The sequence below is a fragment of the Odontomachus brunneus genome, unplaced genomic scaffold, assembly GCF_010583005.1.
Source record: "Odontomachus brunneus isolate Ranch 3 - 2012 unplaced genomic scaffold, Obru_v1 Obru_scaffold_009, whole genome shotgun sequence".
In the NCBI taxonomy this organism is placed as follows: domain Eukaryota; kingdom Metazoa; phylum Arthropoda; class Insecta; order Hymenoptera; family Formicidae; genus Odontomachus; species Odontomachus brunneus.
The window spans coordinates 2,325,019-2,345,346 of record NW_022639459.1 but is presented as its reverse complement, the minus strand read 5'-3'; the positions used below and the strand labels follow the sequence as shown (position 1 = coordinate 2,345,346).

Below are 20,328 nucleotides of genomic sequence, written 5' to 3'. Positions count from 1 at the left end.
GGGGGGGGGGGGGAGCGAAGCGGCAACGCGACGAAGGCAGGGGCGGACGATTTCCACTTCGCGTGTGCCGGCCGCGACGTAAAAATGAGTACACGCGTGTTTCGTTATGACGTGTATTGCTCAACGCATATTGCCCCCTTGCTCGCCCCCTCTCGCCCACGACACTCCGCGACCCGTTCACCTGCGGCCGGATAACGGACCGCGCGCGCGCGCGCGGATTAATTAGTCGCGGGACGATTAATTACGGCGACCTCGGGTTCGACCCGACCCGGCGCGACGCGACGCCGTCAGCCGTCGTCACGCCTTCGACTTCGGTCCGACTTCTCGCAGAGACATGAAGTTTGCTCTCATAACGGCGTGTAAGCTCGGCGGACTTAAATTAGCTTCATTTGCATATTAACTAACGCGCCAAGACGCGATTGCCGTGTCTTTGTCGCCTGTTGATCGTACGTATGAGCCACGCGCGCCCACAACAATATTGCGCCGTTCATAAAGCATTCGCTCGTGCGTGCGTCCCACCCTTGGAATAATTCGTCGGGATGCTCGTCAACGTGTGATCCTCGTCGACGCGCTGCCGCGCGCTCAGCCTAATTGAACGGCGAGTCGATGGATCCCGAATAATGAGAGCAAGTGTGCGCACACGTCGACGACGTCGGGTTACTGGATTTACCTTTAACTACGTGTGTGGATTAGCCTCGTGAGATATTCCGAGTCGATGCAAAGTTCGGCGAAAATGTCGTTAAAATTTCGGTCACAGTCGAAATTGCCTTTCATTTGGATTCTTTGTGTAATCTAGACTCTACTCTAAAATTGTAATATAAATTACAATAGAAATAAAAAATTGAACGACCTACCTGACAAGAAAATATTCAAAAAATTACAATGGCTGCATTCAGCAGAAAGAGCTGCTTTGTAACTCATGAATTTGATTGGTATATGCTTTTAATTTTGACTGAATCTAAAAGCATACCACACAAATTTTATACAAAGCAGCTTTCTCTGCTGAACGCAATCAATGATTTTGTAGCGAAAAATCAAATGCGTAACGTTTTCAAATAAAATATCGCAATTCAAATAAAATAGCAATTTCGGTTATGATTCCCGTATAGTTCAAGATTGCAAAAATTGTGTCGCAATTTTTACTACAACATTTTCTCCGTGTAGATTTCTTAAGAAATTTCTTAAGTCAAGATGACACGAGCCGGTATAGAATATTCTGTGTATTTTTTAATCTTGTGTTTGTCTGTTAGTATGAATAACGTTGTTTATATGACAAACAGTTAATATGAATAAAATAATTGATGAAAAATATTGAAATGCGTCGCGAGCGCAAAATAATGTCACAAAGACATAGTGTACATTTTAATTTGGCAACGGAGGACTTGAGAGAACATGAGGCTTGTGTTCTCCTTGGCAAATAAAGAGGTTAAAACTAACGACTTTCAAAAGGATCTGTCGACATGATCGCGCAAATTGAGTCTGACCCCGTGTAACGACCTCGATAATAAGGGTGCGAAAATTGCTTTGTATCGCGCCTTTCAAGTTCCTCTATGTGAGAATAAGAAGTTTAGAGATTGTTCTGTCAGTTAAACGCGGAGAAAAGTCATCAGCGATCATTATAAAATAGCTGTCACGGTTTATATAGCTCTCCATCTCGGAATTATGAAAGATATTTCTCGCTGCGCGCGAATATGTCTGAAATATTTTAAGGTAAGACAACTCGTAGAGCCTGTGATAAAAAGTATTGGCTTCTTGCGCTCCGAGCTAACGTAAATTGAGCCATTATTTGCCTCACGAAAGGATCAATGAGCAAGGTAACGGTAGCATTCTCTCAAATTGGACATCGCGCGTGAAGCAGGTACGAAGTTCAACAGCGCAGCAAAAGCTAAAGGCTTTCGGAAGGATCTGTCAGCTCGGTCGCGCGATAATGGAGCGACGAAATTCCCTTTACATCGCGTAGCTACCATTCGAGTAATTCCACCGAGTCGACTGTCAACGACGGACGCGAAGCGGATAATGACATTCCGAGATCAGAACCGCAAGAGAGAAAGAGAGAGATGCGTATGCATTGATGCCGCATTTCGCGCTGGGAACATTTGGCGAATTTTCAATCTTAGTTTACGACGCATCGCAATACTAAATCTCCAGTTTCGCGCAGAATGAATCAGTGGGAGGTCGTACGTCGTAATGTCGCGCAACGTCCAATGTCGAATATTACAAATAGCACGAATGCTCGACATTTCTACGATCTTGAACTGATCGGTTTAATCCAGCGACGCGCTCCGAGGTTCTACGTGATTCCGAGTATTCCGTGTTACTCTTTAACGGCGCGCGTAGCTCCGGACAGAGAGAGAAAGAGAGAGAGAGAGAGAGAGAGAGAGAGAGAGATCGACTTACTCAAATTTTCAATCCGTATCACGTAGTGATGCGTGCGTCTCTCGAAAAATACCAAGATAGACTGCGCGATTGTCACGACGTGAGACAATCGATAATAGGAACTCGACAATTTCTTTAATCGCACTGACGAAGAAAATGTGCTCTATATCAAATTGATCAACAAATTTATATCACGCGCAATAATGCAAACTTTTGGTCGTATTGCTACGACAACAAATTTACTAATAGTTATACTCTCATATTACATTCTACGTGGCATATTGTTTTGAATAAATTTTGGTCATTTTTCTGGTGTTTTTCCATATTTCTATTTCTCATCAACAAATTTATATCATGCGCAATAATGCAAACTTTTGGTCGTATTGCTACAGCAACAAATTTACTAATAGTTATACTCTCATACTACATTCTATTGTTTTGAATAGATTTTGGTCATTTTTCTTTTTTGTTGTTTTTCCGTATTTCTATTTCTCGTCACACACCATGTGATAAATATGATTTTACATGACGTACTACTTCGAATAAATTTCGGTAATATCTCTTTTTTCTACCTCCTTTTCGGGTATTTCTATTTTGCATGATAAATATGAGTGCCATACGAACCACTTAAACGGAATGCAACTTTTACAAGTAGACTAATGAAGTTGCTACCAAATTTACATACATCCGTCTATTTGAGAAACTTTCATAATTATCACGACGTAAGGTAATTGACGGAAATTCTACAAGCGTTTTAACGTTTTAATTACATTCATGAAGCAAATGTACTGTATTGAGTTAATCATGAAATTTATATTATGCAATAATATAAACTGTTTTAGTGCACCAACAAATTTATTTAAGATTACACGCAAATTTTCATATTACATTCTACATGGCACGTTGCTTTGAGCAAATTTTTATGACTTCTTTTTTTCGAATTTCTTTCGCCATTATGTGTGATAAATATGAACGCCATATGAACCGTTCATAAAGGACGCTACCTCTACAAATCGATAGTGAAGTTGCTGCCAAATTCACACCAATCTATCTGGGTTGATGCAAGAGATTTATCACTTTTCGATTAAATCCTCTTAGGAAGTTTGAGTATTAAAAGGAAAATAGGAGGAGAATCCTCTTTAGATATCTAAGAAAAGAAAATACCGAGTCGACGTTATTTATTTTACTCGCGAAAATTGTTAATCTTTCGAAATTAGGTAATTCGATTTCCCATTTTATTTGACAAATACGACGATGCTTTTTGCAGCAACCTAATATGAACTTTGATAAAAGCGAGCGGGGCGTTCGCGTTCAGCCTTAATTATGCTCAACAATATTGTCAAGATTAACGGCGAGGAAGCAAGCCGATGTAAAATAAATGAAAAGTTATTGCATGACAAACGTTGCTCACGACGTCGCGGCCCAGCGGGCGCTATTTAAATGCACGCTTGAAAAACTGCGCTTTTCCTGGTGTCGACGAGAATAATAAAAATGGTTGCACGCGCGCGGACTACGTGGAAACGCGCCAGAGTTTGTTCGATTGAATGGCAACCCTCTGATGCGTTTAACCCCCCGGAACGGCAAAAGTGTCGTTCAATTAAGCGGTAAAATACTAGAATACTCGACGGAGTTATACAGACTGACTGTTTGAATACAATCTCCAATCAAAACTTGATATTCACGTGTCGCCGGATGAAGAAATTAATCGGCACAACTGTCATCCGCGTGATGAAGATTTCGCGTCAGATCCCCGCTTGGGCATTCTTTTCCTCTTTGCATTTCACACTTATTAACGGCTTTCTACCGTTATCTCTAGGATCACCTCCTAACCTGACATCCATTATCCAGCAGACTTTATCTAGCATCTTGCACAAGAGCACTGGATCAGTCAAAAAGTTCGGTTCGACTTCCGATAAGTGATGTCACACACGTGTAACACAGACAGCAATGCCGATAATGGTTTGCCGCTTAAAAAGCATTAGAACAGGTAATCGCAGGTAACGACGACGATTACTCGGTTGGTGAGTAATTTGAACTATATACAAGGTGTCCGGTAACTCACAGAGAAGACGCAGTGTACAGATAGATTAGGTCTAAATGAACAAGAAATTCCTCTATTTTGCGAAGAACCACGTAAAATTTTGCGTTATTAATCCAAGAAATTTCATAAATGATCACGCGCCATATAATAGATGAGCTGCGATGACGACGTTTGCCGCTGTATGCTTGTATATTAGTTATTAATTAAAGAAGTTAGTGTGCATTTTTTTTATTGCGCACGATAATGCGCCAATGTCGTTTAATTAATAATTAAAAAACTTATGCGGTTATTTGCAAAATAATAAAAGACTTTTTTGTTCAGTTTGTGTTAATTTATCTATACAGGGTGTTTCTTAACCTCCACCCACGAAGTACATAGCGTTCCTTATGAAAAATTGAATCGAACAGTCCTGAACCATTTTTATCTTTGATGTTTAACAAAGCAGATATTCTTTAATAAATTCCAGCAAATCTGCGTCGTTCTTTAGAAGTATATAATATACACGTCTGTGAGCCGCGTGCCTGGTAGTGTGCATGAATGTTCTGCTGCATTCACGCACACTACCAGGCGCGCAGCTCACAGACGTGTATATCGCTAAAGAACGGCACGGATTTGCTGAAATTTATTAAAGAATACCCGCTTCGTTAAGCATCAAAGACAAAAATGGTTTAGGACTTTTCGATTTAATTTTTCATAAGGAATAACGCTATGTGTTTCGTGGTCGGAGGTTAAGAAATATTCTATATACCGCGGCTCTAACGCAAGTATACCTTGTATATATGTCAAAGGCTCTTGAGGTGTCCAAAAAAATGAAGAGGAAGATAAGACGTTGTTAATGTGAATAACTTGAGAGACGGAAGGATAATATGTTTCACAGTATAACATTACTATCCTCCCATTCCAAATTATTTGCATCAACATCGCCTGATCTCTCTCTTTTCATCTGGTTGTATACATCAAGAGCCTCTTTAACATGCACTGAGGGAAAAATTACCTTAAAATCAACAAATATTTCTTTGATAGGTATTAATATATTTATTTAAATCTAAATTCTCTTTATTTAAACCAAATATTGTTTACTTAAATCAGGTAAACAATATTTGACTTAAATAAAGAGAATTTAGATTTAAGTAAATATGTTAATGTTTTACCCATCAAAAAAATATTTGTTGATTTTAAGATAATTTTTCCCTCAGTGTATATATGTGGTTAAAATCATTCATCAAGCAAGTAATTATCATTGTTATTTGCGCTTCTCAGTTATGACAGTAATGTAAGCAGCGACATTATTATGTTGCTATTCAAACTTATTTTCTCAGATATCCAGCCTCTCATAAGCCTTATCTTTCTCTTAATTGGAATGAACAGTTTGTTCGTTTACATTGAATACGTTAAAGTGAAATTCGACTTCAAAATCCGACCTTTTCCATCGACCCAGATACGAATACAGCCAGCCATTTTCGTCGCACGGAGACAATGCAATTTTCAGATATGACGGATCTACTACCGTCATGTTTAATTAATAATAACGCCGGTAATTTTTCCGGCAGAAGATTGCATTTTCCGCCGAGAAATTCGGCCGAATTTCTTGTTAACTCGTAATAGGTACGGTGCCTTTTTAGTTAAGCTACAGATACAGTGAGGTCCGGCGGACCCCAATAAATTTTTGCCATTTTTAAAATTATAATAAAAGCTAGAAAGAAAAACGCTTTATAGAAAATAATACCTATTCGAAAATAATACTTTACGAATATTATATTACAACTAGACATATATAATAACAGTCGCAGTTTTTCAATAATCTAAAATAAAACGTTAACTGATTATAAAATGAACACAATGTGGACAGTGTTGAAATAAAATATACTGAAAGACAAATAATCGGAAAAAGAAAATATTTATGTTTTAATCTAAGTCCAAAAATTATAGATTATATAAAAAATATAAACAAGTATTATTAAATTAAATACAATATTAAAATCTTAAAAGATTTTTTTAGATGCAATCGTTACAGATAGTGCTTGCACATTTGGTGCATACTGGTTCATTGCATTTATATATGCATTATAATGCACATATATTTCTTTGAACTTCATATCTTCTAGGACATTTATTACATCTTACTCTAGCAAAATAATTTTAGATCTTTCAGATTCTCCAATTTTTAAAATAGATGAAATTATTAAACGCAATGGCTTATGAATATATTGAGTTGTAAGACTTCTCTTAAGTTCAGATTCTACTAACTGAAAGGGAAGAGCTTTTACTCTTTTGCGTGAAGAATGAGCCATATTGAGCTGAAGATTAAGAAAATTATTTTCATAAAAGTAACGTTAACGGTACATAGTGGGGTCACTATGACCCCAGACGAAAAACAAATGCATATAATTCACAGCTACTTACAAATACTTACAAAACTCGATGATTTTTTCTTCTGTCACACTGAGAACTGTTACTCGAAAGGTACTGAAGATATTAGCGCCATACAGTGGATAGTTTAGGAATTATCACGAAAATAAAATTAATTAGGGTCCCTGGGGCCCCATTATACCAATTACGGGTTAAATATATCTCTTATTTTTGCGAAGCAATGCTTCATCGCGACTCGCGTCAGCTCGCATTACATCTCCAACTACAAAAATACCCGGCCCGACAATCCTTTAGTCGGACGCGTCGGGGAACTGGCGTATCGCATGCATTTTTAAATTCGGCCGAATTTACCGCTGCATGTTTTCGCATAGCCACGTATATTTACAATCGCGCGTCACGTCGCGTGATCGACAATTTCGGGCGCGAAAGCGGCCCTTCTGTGCCACTTTAAACGGCACACAGCGTTAATCGTCTCCTTTAAGTTAAACAACGTACAGCGTGAAGCGAGCGACAAGCCAGATAGACTTTCATGATTATCACGATGTGAGACAATCGATAAATGGAAACTTTATAGTTCCTCCAATTACACCGGTGATGTAAACATACTCTATTGAATTAATCATGAAATTTACATCACAATAGTGTAAATTTGTTGTTACATCGACGCAACAACAAACTGACTTGCGGTTACACAGAGTTTACATTTTACACATATTCTGAGTGAATTTTCATCTTACTCTTCGCGCTTCTTTCATACTTTTATTTCATCATTCTGTGTGTGTATGAGTGCCAATATGAACCACTCATAAGAGATGTAATCTTTGCAGGTCAACTAATATATAAAATGGCTGCCAAATTTATGTATATCTCCCGAGTCGAAATTTTGGTCTTATATTAAACCTTTAATTCTATAACGTAGTAGGAACTAAGTTAGCAAAATAGGTTTGATTTTAACGATACAATTTACTTCTATTTTAATTCTAATGATTTTCTTTTCTTTTCACTTTTTTTAGCGTCAAAATAGATTGTAAAAGCTGCAGAATATCAAAATAGGGGTTGAGTGGGATATTGAAGCTGAAGGGAGGATCAAAATTTCGATTCGGGTATCCAAGCGAGGAATCGCTATTTCGGGGATGTCGGAGGATCCGCGTGCGCATATACGCGAATATAATTTTCGTGCCGAATACGCCGCGCTAATGACTTCATGATTCAGAATACACGTGTACCGATAATTCTGGACTTTAAGTAGGATTGCCGCGATACAGAAGTATTCCACACTAGGGCTGGATTTTCAGTACTTTATTGGTCTTTTGACATCGCATCGATCATAAGACGGGAAATTATTCTATATATATATATATATATATATATAGGTCCTTCTTACACATGCCAAACTGTCACCGTTGGAACATCTGCAAAATAATTTTTGTCTCGTTGCGCGTGCATGCAATTTTTTGTACATTTATCATTCTTATCGGCGAGATTCTCGTGCAGCGACTTTGCACTTACACAACGGGAATGAAATGAAAAATACATTTAATTAACGTGTATTAACTTTGTATCACATTCGCTCTTCTACCATTGATCTGTTGCGCAGCTGTATTTCAAAGAGATAAATTAGACGATCGTGGATACGGCAGGGGATGAATATGGATACGCACCCCTATAACCCCGTCGCAGAATTTTTTCCCTTTTTTCATGCGTGCTATTGTCGGCAGTATAACGTCGCTGTTATCAGCGACGCGCGCGCGCGCGGATATTGAATTGAACGCGTTACGACTACTGTCAAAACGGTCTCGTACCTAGTGCAGTCAAGCTCCGCGAGCGTCCCTTTAACGGTATCCTGGATCCTCGGGCCCTTTAAATCTCCAAATCGTGGTAACACACGCGTCACCGCGTATACCGCGGAGAGGCGGAAATAAATAAATAAGAGCGGAGACGGAGTAGGCGCGCGCGCGCGACGCGCGATCTCGCGACGGCTTTCGGGTGCGAGAGAGGAGCGGTCGAAAAACAGCGAGGAGAGAAAGGTGAGAAAGAGGAGTCGCGCGACTATGCGGTACCGTGCGGCCGGTGGAACTTGGAGCAGGCTCTCGTCGCGAGGGAGTCGCGGCACGATACTGACGAGTCGCCCGTGGGGCGCGCGGACCTCATGCCGCCAGGATCTCCATCCCCACCGGCGCGGCGCCGACATTCAGGGCCGGTTGATCAACGGGCACGTCGTGAATCGTCGTCAAGGTGCGTCAGTACGCCGCGCCGCGAGGGTTGCTCGCCATCGCTGCTCAACAACCCCCCGCAACGCGCCCGCGACTCATGGTGCGCGAAGGGTGGGCGCGTAATTGCGTGACTACTTTTCGGCTCAGCGCAATGAGATTAACTCTCAAGCACCGCGGCGGCGCGGTGACGAGACGCGTTCGCTCAGGGACGTTGTTGGCTAAGCCCTAGATGTAACACCTCGCTTGTCGAATATCGAAGCTTGCGCGAGTATGAGGGCTGCCTCGTTTGTAACAACACTGTCGCCCTCCAGCACTGTTCGATCCATCGAACTCCGCGATAACGTCCCTTAAAACCCTAGAGAAGCGCAGACATGGGTAAAATTTAGCCATACCGACCTTCCAAACATTATCCTTCTTCAAATTGTGTTTTGTTTTTCTGTTTTTTTTTTTATTATGACTTTTTTCAACTTCATTGAATCTCGAAAATAGTAGAATCATATTCCTCGGTGACTTTTGTCTCGATTAGAAGATAAAGATAATTTTTCGAGAATTAATTTGAGCAAAAAGATGCGCTGGGTAAAATTCACTAATGTTCAGGGCTCGTGTAATTTTTTCAGAAAATAAAAGAACTTAGGGAGCTTAAGGTTCTAGAATTAAGTTTGAAAATAATTTCACGTTGTCTGTCGTCAACTCCTGTGTGACAATAATACTTACTCATAGTTAGGGGATTTTTTCCAGCACTTCAAAATGCTTCTCGGGAAGCACTCTGAGAGAACAATAAAAAGACCCTGACTACCAAATCCTGGTTATCCAAAAGTAGCGAAAATACAATGTCAATATCTGGGGAAGTTAAATATAAAATAAAAGTTAAATATAAAATCTTTCCTCTTTTTAAAAAAAATTACAAAATTTGTAATTGTTTAAACGAAACAATTTTTTCGTACTCCTGTTAAAAAAAGAATTAGAAAATCATATACAAATTTATTTTTAATTTTTAAATAATCTCGTATTCTGTTAGTTGGGACTTGAAAGAAGATATGTAAATTACTTCAAAACTTCCCAACATAAACATAAAGGATGATTAATCTCTTATTGGCTTCTATATTGGATGTAATTGTCGCCAGATATATCGTTGAACGATTCTCGAATAAACAATTAAAAGTTCATCATGCAATAAAGGGAAAACTAATCGCGGCTGAAATTGGCAATATTTTGCCGCTCGATTCTTCTATGTAAATTGTGGGCAATTTTTCAACAGTTATGTAAATAAAAATCGTAATAAAATCACGGTGACTGTGCAACACAATATGTAAAGTTTATCAAGTATGAAGGGTAAAAAGACGTAATGTAGTACATTTATTTCTTTTATTTCTATAAATTGAATTTAATAATAAAAATAAAAAATCCACATCGTGTTTTCGGGGTAGTGACAATAATAATGCTTAAAGTAAAAAGTTATAAAGTTTGTCAAGACGCTAAAGTTTCTCAAGTTATAAATTTTGTCAAACGTATGAAGGAAAAAAGACATAATGTAGCATATTTATTTTTTTCATTTCAGCTGGATTTAATAATAATAAAAATAAAAGAACTACACCGTGCTTTCGGAATAATGATAGTAATAATACTCTTTTAACTGCGCGCGACTATGAACATCCGCAGCATCGACACCCTCACGGTTAAATCAGTTATCGACACATCCTCTCATTCTGGATAAACATTAATTCACCAATAGTAACGCTAAATCCACACGATCACACGTACGTTACATCGTGGAATTCTATCGTCTCGTGTATCGTTCGTTTGAAACTCACACACCCACTTCGAGTTTCCAAAGCTACCCTCCGGCTCCCGAAATTTAGCGCGCGCGCAATGAAGGTAACGCCAAATATTTAAACGCGAGGCAAATATTTATTTTTGCCGATAAAGCAGCAACTCTTGTGCTTCCCAGCGTGCCTGTATGCGTGTGTGTATGTGCATTGGTATGTGTGTGCGTGTGTCGATCGCGCGCTATGATACGTTCCTTCGGTTATATCCAGCCGTGATGCTCCATTCGGGACGGACGTTCTATCGCTATGAACTTTCGGTGTCACGACTCTCTGTGATTCTTATCTAGGACTCCTCACCAGGATTCTGCCGTTCATTATGTATCATCATTATTGCGCGCGCACCGTGCGCAGGTCGTTTCAGGCATACAACGTTAGCTTTCAATCACCGCGGGTGATGTGTGGCCAATCGATGCGATTAGCCACGTTAATAAGAACGTCGATCACACGTGGCAGTTCGATTAAAATTAGGAAATTTCATTGAAAGGACTGTGTAAACCGAATTATTATTAAAATCGCAAGATAGGATAAACGAAGCGAGAGAACAATGTTGGAAGATTCAAGCGGGAAAGGGAAGAAGAGATCGTCGGGCGCTTCACATCGTTTTCTTCCCTTCTCTTCATCTTATTTTCCGCGACTGAAGCTCTAGTCTTTTCAGCTTGGCCTCTCCCGCTTTCTCCTCGTCTCGTTCTTAACCACAGACACATTTAATTTGGTTAATTCGTTACTCGGCTTTGTCCTCTTATTATATCATCAGCTGACAGCACGACGCCTTGCGAAACGAGCGAAGCGGAGTTCTCTCTCATCGATATGACAGTCGTAAAACTCTATCGCCTCCGAATTCGTCAGGCACGACGCTCCTACAGATTGATGCAAATATTACGAAACGCTTTATATACCGTTCCAAGCGTCTATCGCGCGCTTTCTCCTCACTAGGCCACTGGAAATGGCCAATATAGAAGGCACAAAATAGAAGGCATAGGCCTCAATGTCAAGGCGTGAACACCACAATAAATGACTGTGAATTTGATTGCGTTTCGTGCCAAATGGATTACCTGTTTGTGAATAAAAAAAATAAACAAAAAAGACGGATATATTGTATAATATATTTGAAATTAACGCAAATTAGAACCTGCAATTGGCTCTTATCGTTCTACACCGTTGCATAAATCACAATTTCGACCTGAATCGAAATTTTGATGCTACTTTGACGCTCTTAAGGATAGTTTGCACTTACTTAGACGATTTATAACCTAGATAAAACCTACTTTGACGATATCGATAATCGTTAACTTCTCTTTTAAACCTTTAACTCTATCTTGTCAAGATTTTGACGCTACTTTGACGCTCTTAAAAATAATTTGAGCCTACTTAGATAATCTACAATCTGGGTGAATTTTGACAATATTCACACTCATTTCCAAGTCGAAATTTTGACCCTATATTGAACCTTGAATTCTACACCGCAGTAGGAATTAAGATAGTAAAATAGGTTTAATTTTAATGATATAATTTACTCCTACTTTGACTCTAATGATGTCTGAAATATATGCAACAAATAAAATATATATTTTGCATGCTATTTGACGTTTCTGTTTCATTATTTATTAAATTTTTTAAATATTTCTATAAAATACACATATTCTATGTAGGAGCTAAAGCTTCAATAGAGGTTCGCAACTGAACCTACTTTGCTTTCTAAGATTCTATTATTATACAACCTACTTATACTTTGACGCCAAAGAAAGCGAAAGCGGAAATTTCAGACATCATCAGAGTCAAAGTAGAAGTAAATTATATGATTAGAATTAAACCTACTTTGCTATCTTAGCTCCTACTGCGGTAGAATTCAAAATACATAGGATCAAAATTTCGACTCGGGGACCGACGTTAATAATCACAATGAAGGAATAAAATCGCAGCCGATAATCGCGTTCAATTTTGTCCTCGATCCCGACAATTCCCCATCCCATTTGGACGGAATCTATGAATTCATTGCGCGGTTTTTCAAATCGAACGTTAAAAATATCGAAATCGTGGAGAAGTTTTCGCCATGTATGAGTCGAGGAAAGATCTCTATTCCCGCCGAGCAATGAGGAGTCACAGGAGAATCATAGTCAGGAGAGGAAGCGCAAGACGACGCCTCAGGGCGGCGCGATGTATCATCCAGGGCCAGGCATCCTGAAATGTTTTACGAATCGTCGTGCGGAGAACGTCGTGCGCCGTTCCGTTACCGTCCGGTGCATACCCGTAAAAGTACCCGCGGCTTTCGATCGTTTCTCGTGATGCGACGTCCCGATAGCGTAGTAAGCACTACCTTAGTGAATGACACGGTCTCCCACGCCTCTCCGTTCGCCGTGGCTCGGCTTCGCGAGGCTGCGCGAGGAAGGAGCCGCGGCGAAGAGAGAGGTAACCTGCAGGCGCATCCTTTTACCGCGACGCGACGCGCCGGTAACAGTAAATTCACTTTCATCTGTGATATTAGCCGAGCCAAGGCGAGCGAAGGCAAGGCGATTCGCCTTTCGATTCGCGAGGAAGACCGCGACCGGAGCCTGCGCGTCGCGCATAAACGTCCTCGGATAATTGACCCGAGGGTTTGACACCGAGGTGAACCGGCAGGAAAAGAGTGCTCGGTCTTCCGAGTGCCTGGCCGAGGGGGGGTCTCCCCATGTTGCCGAGGTCTCGTTGCGAGTTACTGCGCGATCCCCGTAACGCGGGGTCAAGTAAACTTCCGCGGTCTGAGAGTGACGTCGGAAGTACTCTCGCGAATCGACAGAAGCAACCAGATGACAAAAGGTCTCCTCCCGTTCTCGCCTCGCGAGAACTTCCTCTTTCGTGCGTCACGCGTATACACGGCGTCGTGGATAAAGTTTGCTACTATTTAAGAAGACCTCTCGTAGAGGAACTACTAATCAGGATGCACCCTCTCCTCCCCAAACAACACAAATTACTAAAAGATGTCGGAAATATATTATATGTAGCCTTCTTACCATTAGTTGCTAGACAACTTGACCCAATACCAGGTCAAGTTGCAACATATTTGTCTTTCGGTTATTATAAGAGAAAATATACACTCTGTAGGATTATTGTGGACACAAAAGCATCGAGGAAAGTTATCATGTTTGTACAGTTAATCGCAACAATTGTCTGAGATGTTGTAACTTCGAAATTTTGAAGAATGGGCCATCTGGCCAACGATCTTCCCTAAATTTTCGCGGTCTGAAAGTGAGGTCGTAAATAATTTCGCGGATCGACAGATGCAATGAACGACATGAGGCCGCGCGAGTGCTTTCCGTTGCTCGCGAAAACTTTTCTCTTCTGTGCCACGTGTGCTCTTGGGCGATGGCCGCGATTCGATTAAACACGGCGTTATACAGAGATGCGTTAATCCGTGGCATTAACGAAATCGAGTTACACGCGTAGAGCATCGCGAATGGGTAACGCGAGACTCTACTTCACTCTGTTCAAAGTTAATTTGGAGCTACCTCTGTGCTACTATTACAACTACTTTCGCCATTAATCCTTACAGTCTCCGGCAGTTTTTTAAATGAGTGTATTTTACAGTCCTCAAAGTAGAACTTTTTCATATTTCAAAGAATAAACTAGTAATGAAAACATAATGTCTCATAGTAGCCGCGCTGCCATAGTGGCTTCCCATATTGTATGATAACTATTATTTTTTATTGATAAAAAGTCCAATTACGGCTCAGGTACCTTTGTCCCGCAGCGCAAGTACTTTTCTTGAATAACGTGTGCGGATTAGTTATTACAACGCCGACACTAGGCGGTACTTATGAAGCGTTAAAATATGAGGAAGGATACCCTTAAACGACTCACTACAGGAAAGAAACGGCGGATCTAGAAAATTTTCATAATGGAATTCCAATTTATGGACGACGTATTTTTTTTTACTAATTAATTGCGGCTAATAAGAAGCAAGACATGCTTTTTTCTTATTTAATCATATAAAAATTCTTGTTTCTATTAAGAATTATAAAAGAATATAAATTTATTTGTTTTCGGTACAATTATGCAAAAATCTGATGGTAAAATAAAGAACATCCTTGCATTCGTGCATGTAAATTAAGTTATCAAATCATCAGACACACTATATATCGTAATAAGAAAAGTCTAAATATAAAACAAAATATCTATTATTATTTCAATTCATCAATTATCAATTTCAAAGTTTTTTATTATTAGTAAGACATTAAAAATTTGTATAATATAAATATATTTGTATTTATTTATTTTTTAAAACTTTTATTTAAAAAATTATTTAATACTTTTAATTATATTATATTTATTTAAAAAATTATTTACCTGCAATCGATCTAGTAAACCTTTAAATAGTTCGAACACTTTCCTTTTGCTCTAATAATCGATAAATGAATATCAAATTAACGTGATAAAATTCTTATAAGAAAAAATTATTTAACTATTTATGCTTTAAATTTTTTTGTATAAAAAATAGATAATAATCGTGATGATATTAACAATAATAATTGTAGTTGCATTTTATAAAATTGCTGCCGCGCCACTATAGTGGATTTCTAGATTGTAAGGATTAACTCGCTCACGTAACACGATCAAAGCATATGTCGCGTAGCTTCACGCGCGCGCACAAGAATATTAAAATTGTCTTTTTTTCATATCTTAACGCGAACTATCGCGAACGATCGCGAGAATGACGAGAATGTGAGAGCCAATATTCGCTTTAATCCCACACGTCCTGCTCATCCCATAGCGCATGCAAACGATATGGACGCTCCTGCGCGCCATTGTGCCCCGATTCACCTCTTCGTGCCGGTGATGGCGGTAGCACGTGTTGAAAAGAAAAAGGTAAAACACAGCTCTGGCAAAAAAGTCCAATTACGGCTCAGGTACCTTTGTAACTCTCGCAGCGCAAGTACTTTTCTTGAATAACGTGTGCGGATTAGTTATTACAACGCCGACACTAGGCGGTACTTATGAAGCGTTAAAATATGAGGAAGGATAGCCTTAAACGACTCACTGCAGGAAAGAAACGGCGGATCTGGAAAATTTTCATAATGGAATTCCAATTTATGGACGACATATTTTTTTTTACTAATTAATTGCGGCTAATAAGAAGCAAGACATGCTCGAGAAATTGCATGTGTCATTTCATGGAAACATCTTTCTATTCCGTTTAACCTTGCAAGAATTTTTAACGTGTATATTCTCGCTTGTAACGTCATCAGTCGAGTGTTTAGAGAGAGAGAGGGTCAGCAGTTTTAATAATCCTTCCGTTAAAAATCATTCTCGCTACTAGCGCTATTACGTAGCTCTTATCGGCCAAAATTAGTTAATTAAATAATTCGCGATGGTGGAATAATTGAGCCTAAATATAATTTCGTGAAAATCTTTGCGTTTCCTTTTTTCTCTTTTTTTTTGTCGTTGCGGAGTAAGCTGACGTCGACACGAGTCGCGTATAAATTCAACGTAATTAATATTTAACAGAATCGTCAGAACCGCGTAATTGAATTAAAATTTCTTTCGAGCTGACCGACGCGGAGCTCGCTACGCGCGACAGAAACGCTCCGCTCGCGGGAAAATTCCAATTTGACATTATTAAAAATAGCGTGGGTACATCAATGCTGTGTTTTTAACAGCAATCAACAAATTGCGCAGTTATTTAATATTGCTTTTAATATTAATAAAGGGAAAATCACACGTACGTACACGGTTACTCGATACTTCATATGGTCGCCGATATTAATTCGGAAATGTAATATAAAGCCGACAATTTTTGTTACCGATATTATTAGAGTCGTTAAGCGGCTGTTAAACACGCCATTGTGTGGCGCTCATAAAGACACGCCGTCGGCACCGCGGTATTATTACAACAAGCACTCGACAATCTCAGGAATCACGTACCAAGAATTATGGATCAAAGGTCACGTGTATTCGGCCATATCTTCTAATTAATAACGTACTATTCGGTTTATTTCCTCCCTCCCCCCTCCCCCTCCCCCCTCTCTCGCTCGCTCTCGCTATCTCTTTTACTCTCTCTCTCTCTCTCCCCTCCTCTCCCTCCACAGCGGCATCCTGCCGCTTGATTGTACGTGATGAACGCTTTACGTTGCGTTGCGTTGCATTGCGAATCTCCGGCTAAACGTCCAATTCCATTTTGGAAAGCTAGCGGCGTGTCCCAACACTGGCGCGTCTACGGAATCGAGAATTATTCATCGCGCGCTATAAATTACAGCCGACGGTTTGTTGACGTCGCGTCAGCCGGCCTCAGGACTCGCTTTCTTCCCTGTCATGATGAAAACTAATTGTTCGGTCGTTGTCCTCCTCCCGTTTCTTCGTGTTTTCGTCACGCGTGACTCGCTTCCCGGTATTTCGAGAAGCAGAGTCCGCTCGATTCGCTCGCTTCATCGCGCCAAAACGGAAACGGGTCTAATTTGCTTAAGGGTTATGTCGGCCGTGTCTCTTGTTCATATGTTCATCGTAAAAGGGAACAGTTACAGAAGCGAAATCGCAGAATGTTACTTTTAGAGTACGTAAGTAGTTCTCCCTGATTTTCATTAAAATCAGAATAATATTACAGTTACAAATTAGAAAAATTATTTATGAGTTACGCAGTACAGTGAGAGAAAAAATATCTAAGAAATAAAAAATATTTGTTCGATGGCTACTACTAAAATAACATATTTACTTATAAAATATTCTTCAAATAAAAGAAAGTATACATTTTCTTAAAACCTCAGCTTCTCATAAAAGTTATTGTTCATTCTGTTTAAACAGAAGAATTTAGTTTAGTTTTGGTTTAAATAAACCAATATTATTAGTACTTCACCGAAGTTGTCTCCATGATATCTATACAATCAATCGCAACAAATTATCTGAAAAGTCGTAACTTTGAAATTCTAAAAAATATAGCGGCCACGGTCTTCCCTAATGGTCATATAATCAAAGGCCGTATCATTAATACCAAGAACTGCACACTAAAGTGCCCGTACTCAGAGCACGTCGATAATTTATTTATGAGGATGTCGTAAAGACAAAGTTCGATTCAACGGAGATCGAGAAGTTAACCGTGCGCCGTAAGAAAAAGTCTCCCGAGAGCATCCAGTGTCTAAGAAAGCAATCACTGGGCAACGAGAGCCTCGTGACTATCGAGATTGAAAGTTGCTGATTACTTTCTTAAGCATTACACAGCACGGCGGTACTTTATTCCACTTTGCCGTGCGTAAAAAGTATTTTCGCAGTTGTATTGGAATTTATCGTACTACGTAATGATGTCAAGAGTGGAAAACAAATCACCGAGCTATATTTTCCATACTGTTCATAGGGAAACGTACAATTAGCGTCTCGCGAACTATTATTCCCGCTCGCTAAGCCACTAGGTCAATCATATTGCATCTGTGCGATGTTGGTAGCATGAAATCAGACACTGAAAAAAAATCTTGTAATAATTAACAATTGTATTTGGTTGAGGGAACGTTTTAGTGCAATATTTGATAATTGGTATCAGATATGGTAACAGTTACCAATCATTCGATAATAGTTATAAAAATAATTAGTAGAACAGTTATTTATTGATATGAATAAGAATATTTAAATTATTTATATAAACTAATACTAACTAATTAAATGATCTAGTAAATAATACCAAATAACTTGGCAATAATTACTAAATAGTTTGGCTGTTACTAAAATATTTATTCACAGTCATACACACAAATATTTCGTATATTTATCACATAACATGATAAGTATTATTAAACAATGTGATTTGTTGAATAAATTGTTTAGTGATACGTACTACATAATTTAGTAAGTCACCAAGTCTTAGCAACAAATACCAAACCTCATTAAGATTATTTGTTAATATTTGTCCAATCATTTGATTGTATTCATATCTACACGTTTAACACTATTTTACCAAAGCATCAAGTAACTATTATACAGGCTTGATAGTTATTAGAATCTTTTCTTCTCAACGTATGTAATTTCTTCTCGCAGTAGAATAGAAGAACCTAAAACATGCCGAGAATGTCATTTCTTTTTTTTTCTGTAACTAAGTGAGCGGCTGAAAAATGTAATCGCTTGTCAACGAATTAAATCTCATCGGCCGCAACTCAAAATAAATCACACAGTCACTTATTGGTCAAACATGAGGGGCCAGATGAGACTTCGCGGCGTATTTTGCAAGTTCAACCCGTAGAAAGTGATGACATGAGAAGAATAGGAAGAAGAAAAAGGCATGCTCATTTATTTCGACGTGTATCGCAAACAGAGATTACCTACGGTCTCTCGCTCGTGATGTCATAATCCAACGGTCTGCTGTGTCTGATCCACGATCTTGAGTGGAGATTAAGCGGCGTATTATAATACGAGATTCGTTGAAACGCGTTTTATTGAACGTGGTTGTGTGTATCTGCGTGGAACAGAGAGCTACCTGGAAGCTCGCTCGCCCGCTCGCTCGCGTCGGTAGCTTTAAAAGGCTTTTAAATATTCCCATCGACGTGGAGAAACAGCCCCGGAAAATACATGGAAAACCTATCGTCGTAAACACTTTGACGGCATATCGATAAATCGTTACCGTTGAATATTCAATTTCTCATTCGCAGTACACCGTAAGCGCCGGTCGCGCGCCGCATTCACGCGGACATTTCAGGATGCACGGGCGAGTATAAGGAAACGAATTAAACGTAGCGAATTAAGAACCCTTCAAGAGCAACAACGGAGACTTTGGTGAACGGCGAACATCGGTCGCGAGGGGAAAATGAAGAGCGGCAACTGCTATACAAATGTTTCTTCCCCGTGGCTGCTTCGTGCCACACATTCCTTTAACGCAATTTTCGCGCACGATTGTACTCCTTTCTTAATTATTCCAAGTATTTTCCGCCAGCTGCTTGCTCGGAAGCGGGCATTCGTTATCGTGAATTCTCAAGAGCGAAGTCTGCATTATTATTCTTCAGTGTATTAATTCTTCAGCCGATAATTATTCTCGAGCTCTACACGGTAAAACAAAAAACTCGATTTTATCCATCTCACAGATACTATCTCCCAGAATTCAGAAATATTAATGCAGAATAATAAATAAAAATAAAAAAGAAGAAGAAATAAATAATGTAAAAGTAATACGAAGAGGATATTGTAGTAAAAACTGCAATGCAATTTTAATAGTCCAGGAATAGACTGACACTATTGCGAAAATTATAATAGAACAGTAAAAATTATTATAAATGTATTAAGAATTATCATGTTTTACTATTAAAATTGAATTGTAATTTTTATTACAATATTCTCTTCGTGTATGGTAGTGCAAAAATCACGCAAAAAATGCCGGATTGTTTTATTATAAGCGAAAAATATATGCAGTTAGTTAATTAATTCATTATGATGTTTTCACGGGGAGAAATCGTTTGAATCGTATTTTGAAGCGGGATAAACGAATTAATTTTCCGACGATTGCGAAAGAGAGAGAGAGAGAGAGAGAGAGAGAGAGAGAGAGAGAGAGAGAGAGAGAGAG

The 20,328-nt window shown here is 39.2% G+C and overlaps 2 protein-coding genes across 4 annotated transcripts in view; one reads left to right on the top strand and one right to left on the bottom strand.

Moving 5' to 3' along the window:
* The window catches only part of LOC116854167 (mucin-12), a 77,460-nt gene extending 68,572 nt beyond the window's left edge, over window positions 1-8,888 (bottom strand). The window contains exon 1 of one of the 2 annotated variants that reach the window (XM_032835831.1): window positions 8,590-8,888. Coding sequence is in view for 1 of the 2 variants with exons in the window: in XM_032835830.1 (XP_032691721.1) it covers window positions 8,449-8,487 (39 nt within the window). In the remaining variant the exon portion in view is untranslated. Of the gene's footprint in view, window positions 1-8,448; window positions 8,549-8,589 lie in introns of those variants that run through there. The other variant, XM_032835830.1, reaches the window with a different exon arrangement.
* The window catches only part of LOC116840206 (stomatin-like protein 2, mitochondrial), a 172,520-nt gene that overhangs the window by 42,690 nt on the left and 109,502 nt on the right, over window positions 1-20,328 (top strand). The window lies entirely within an intron of this gene.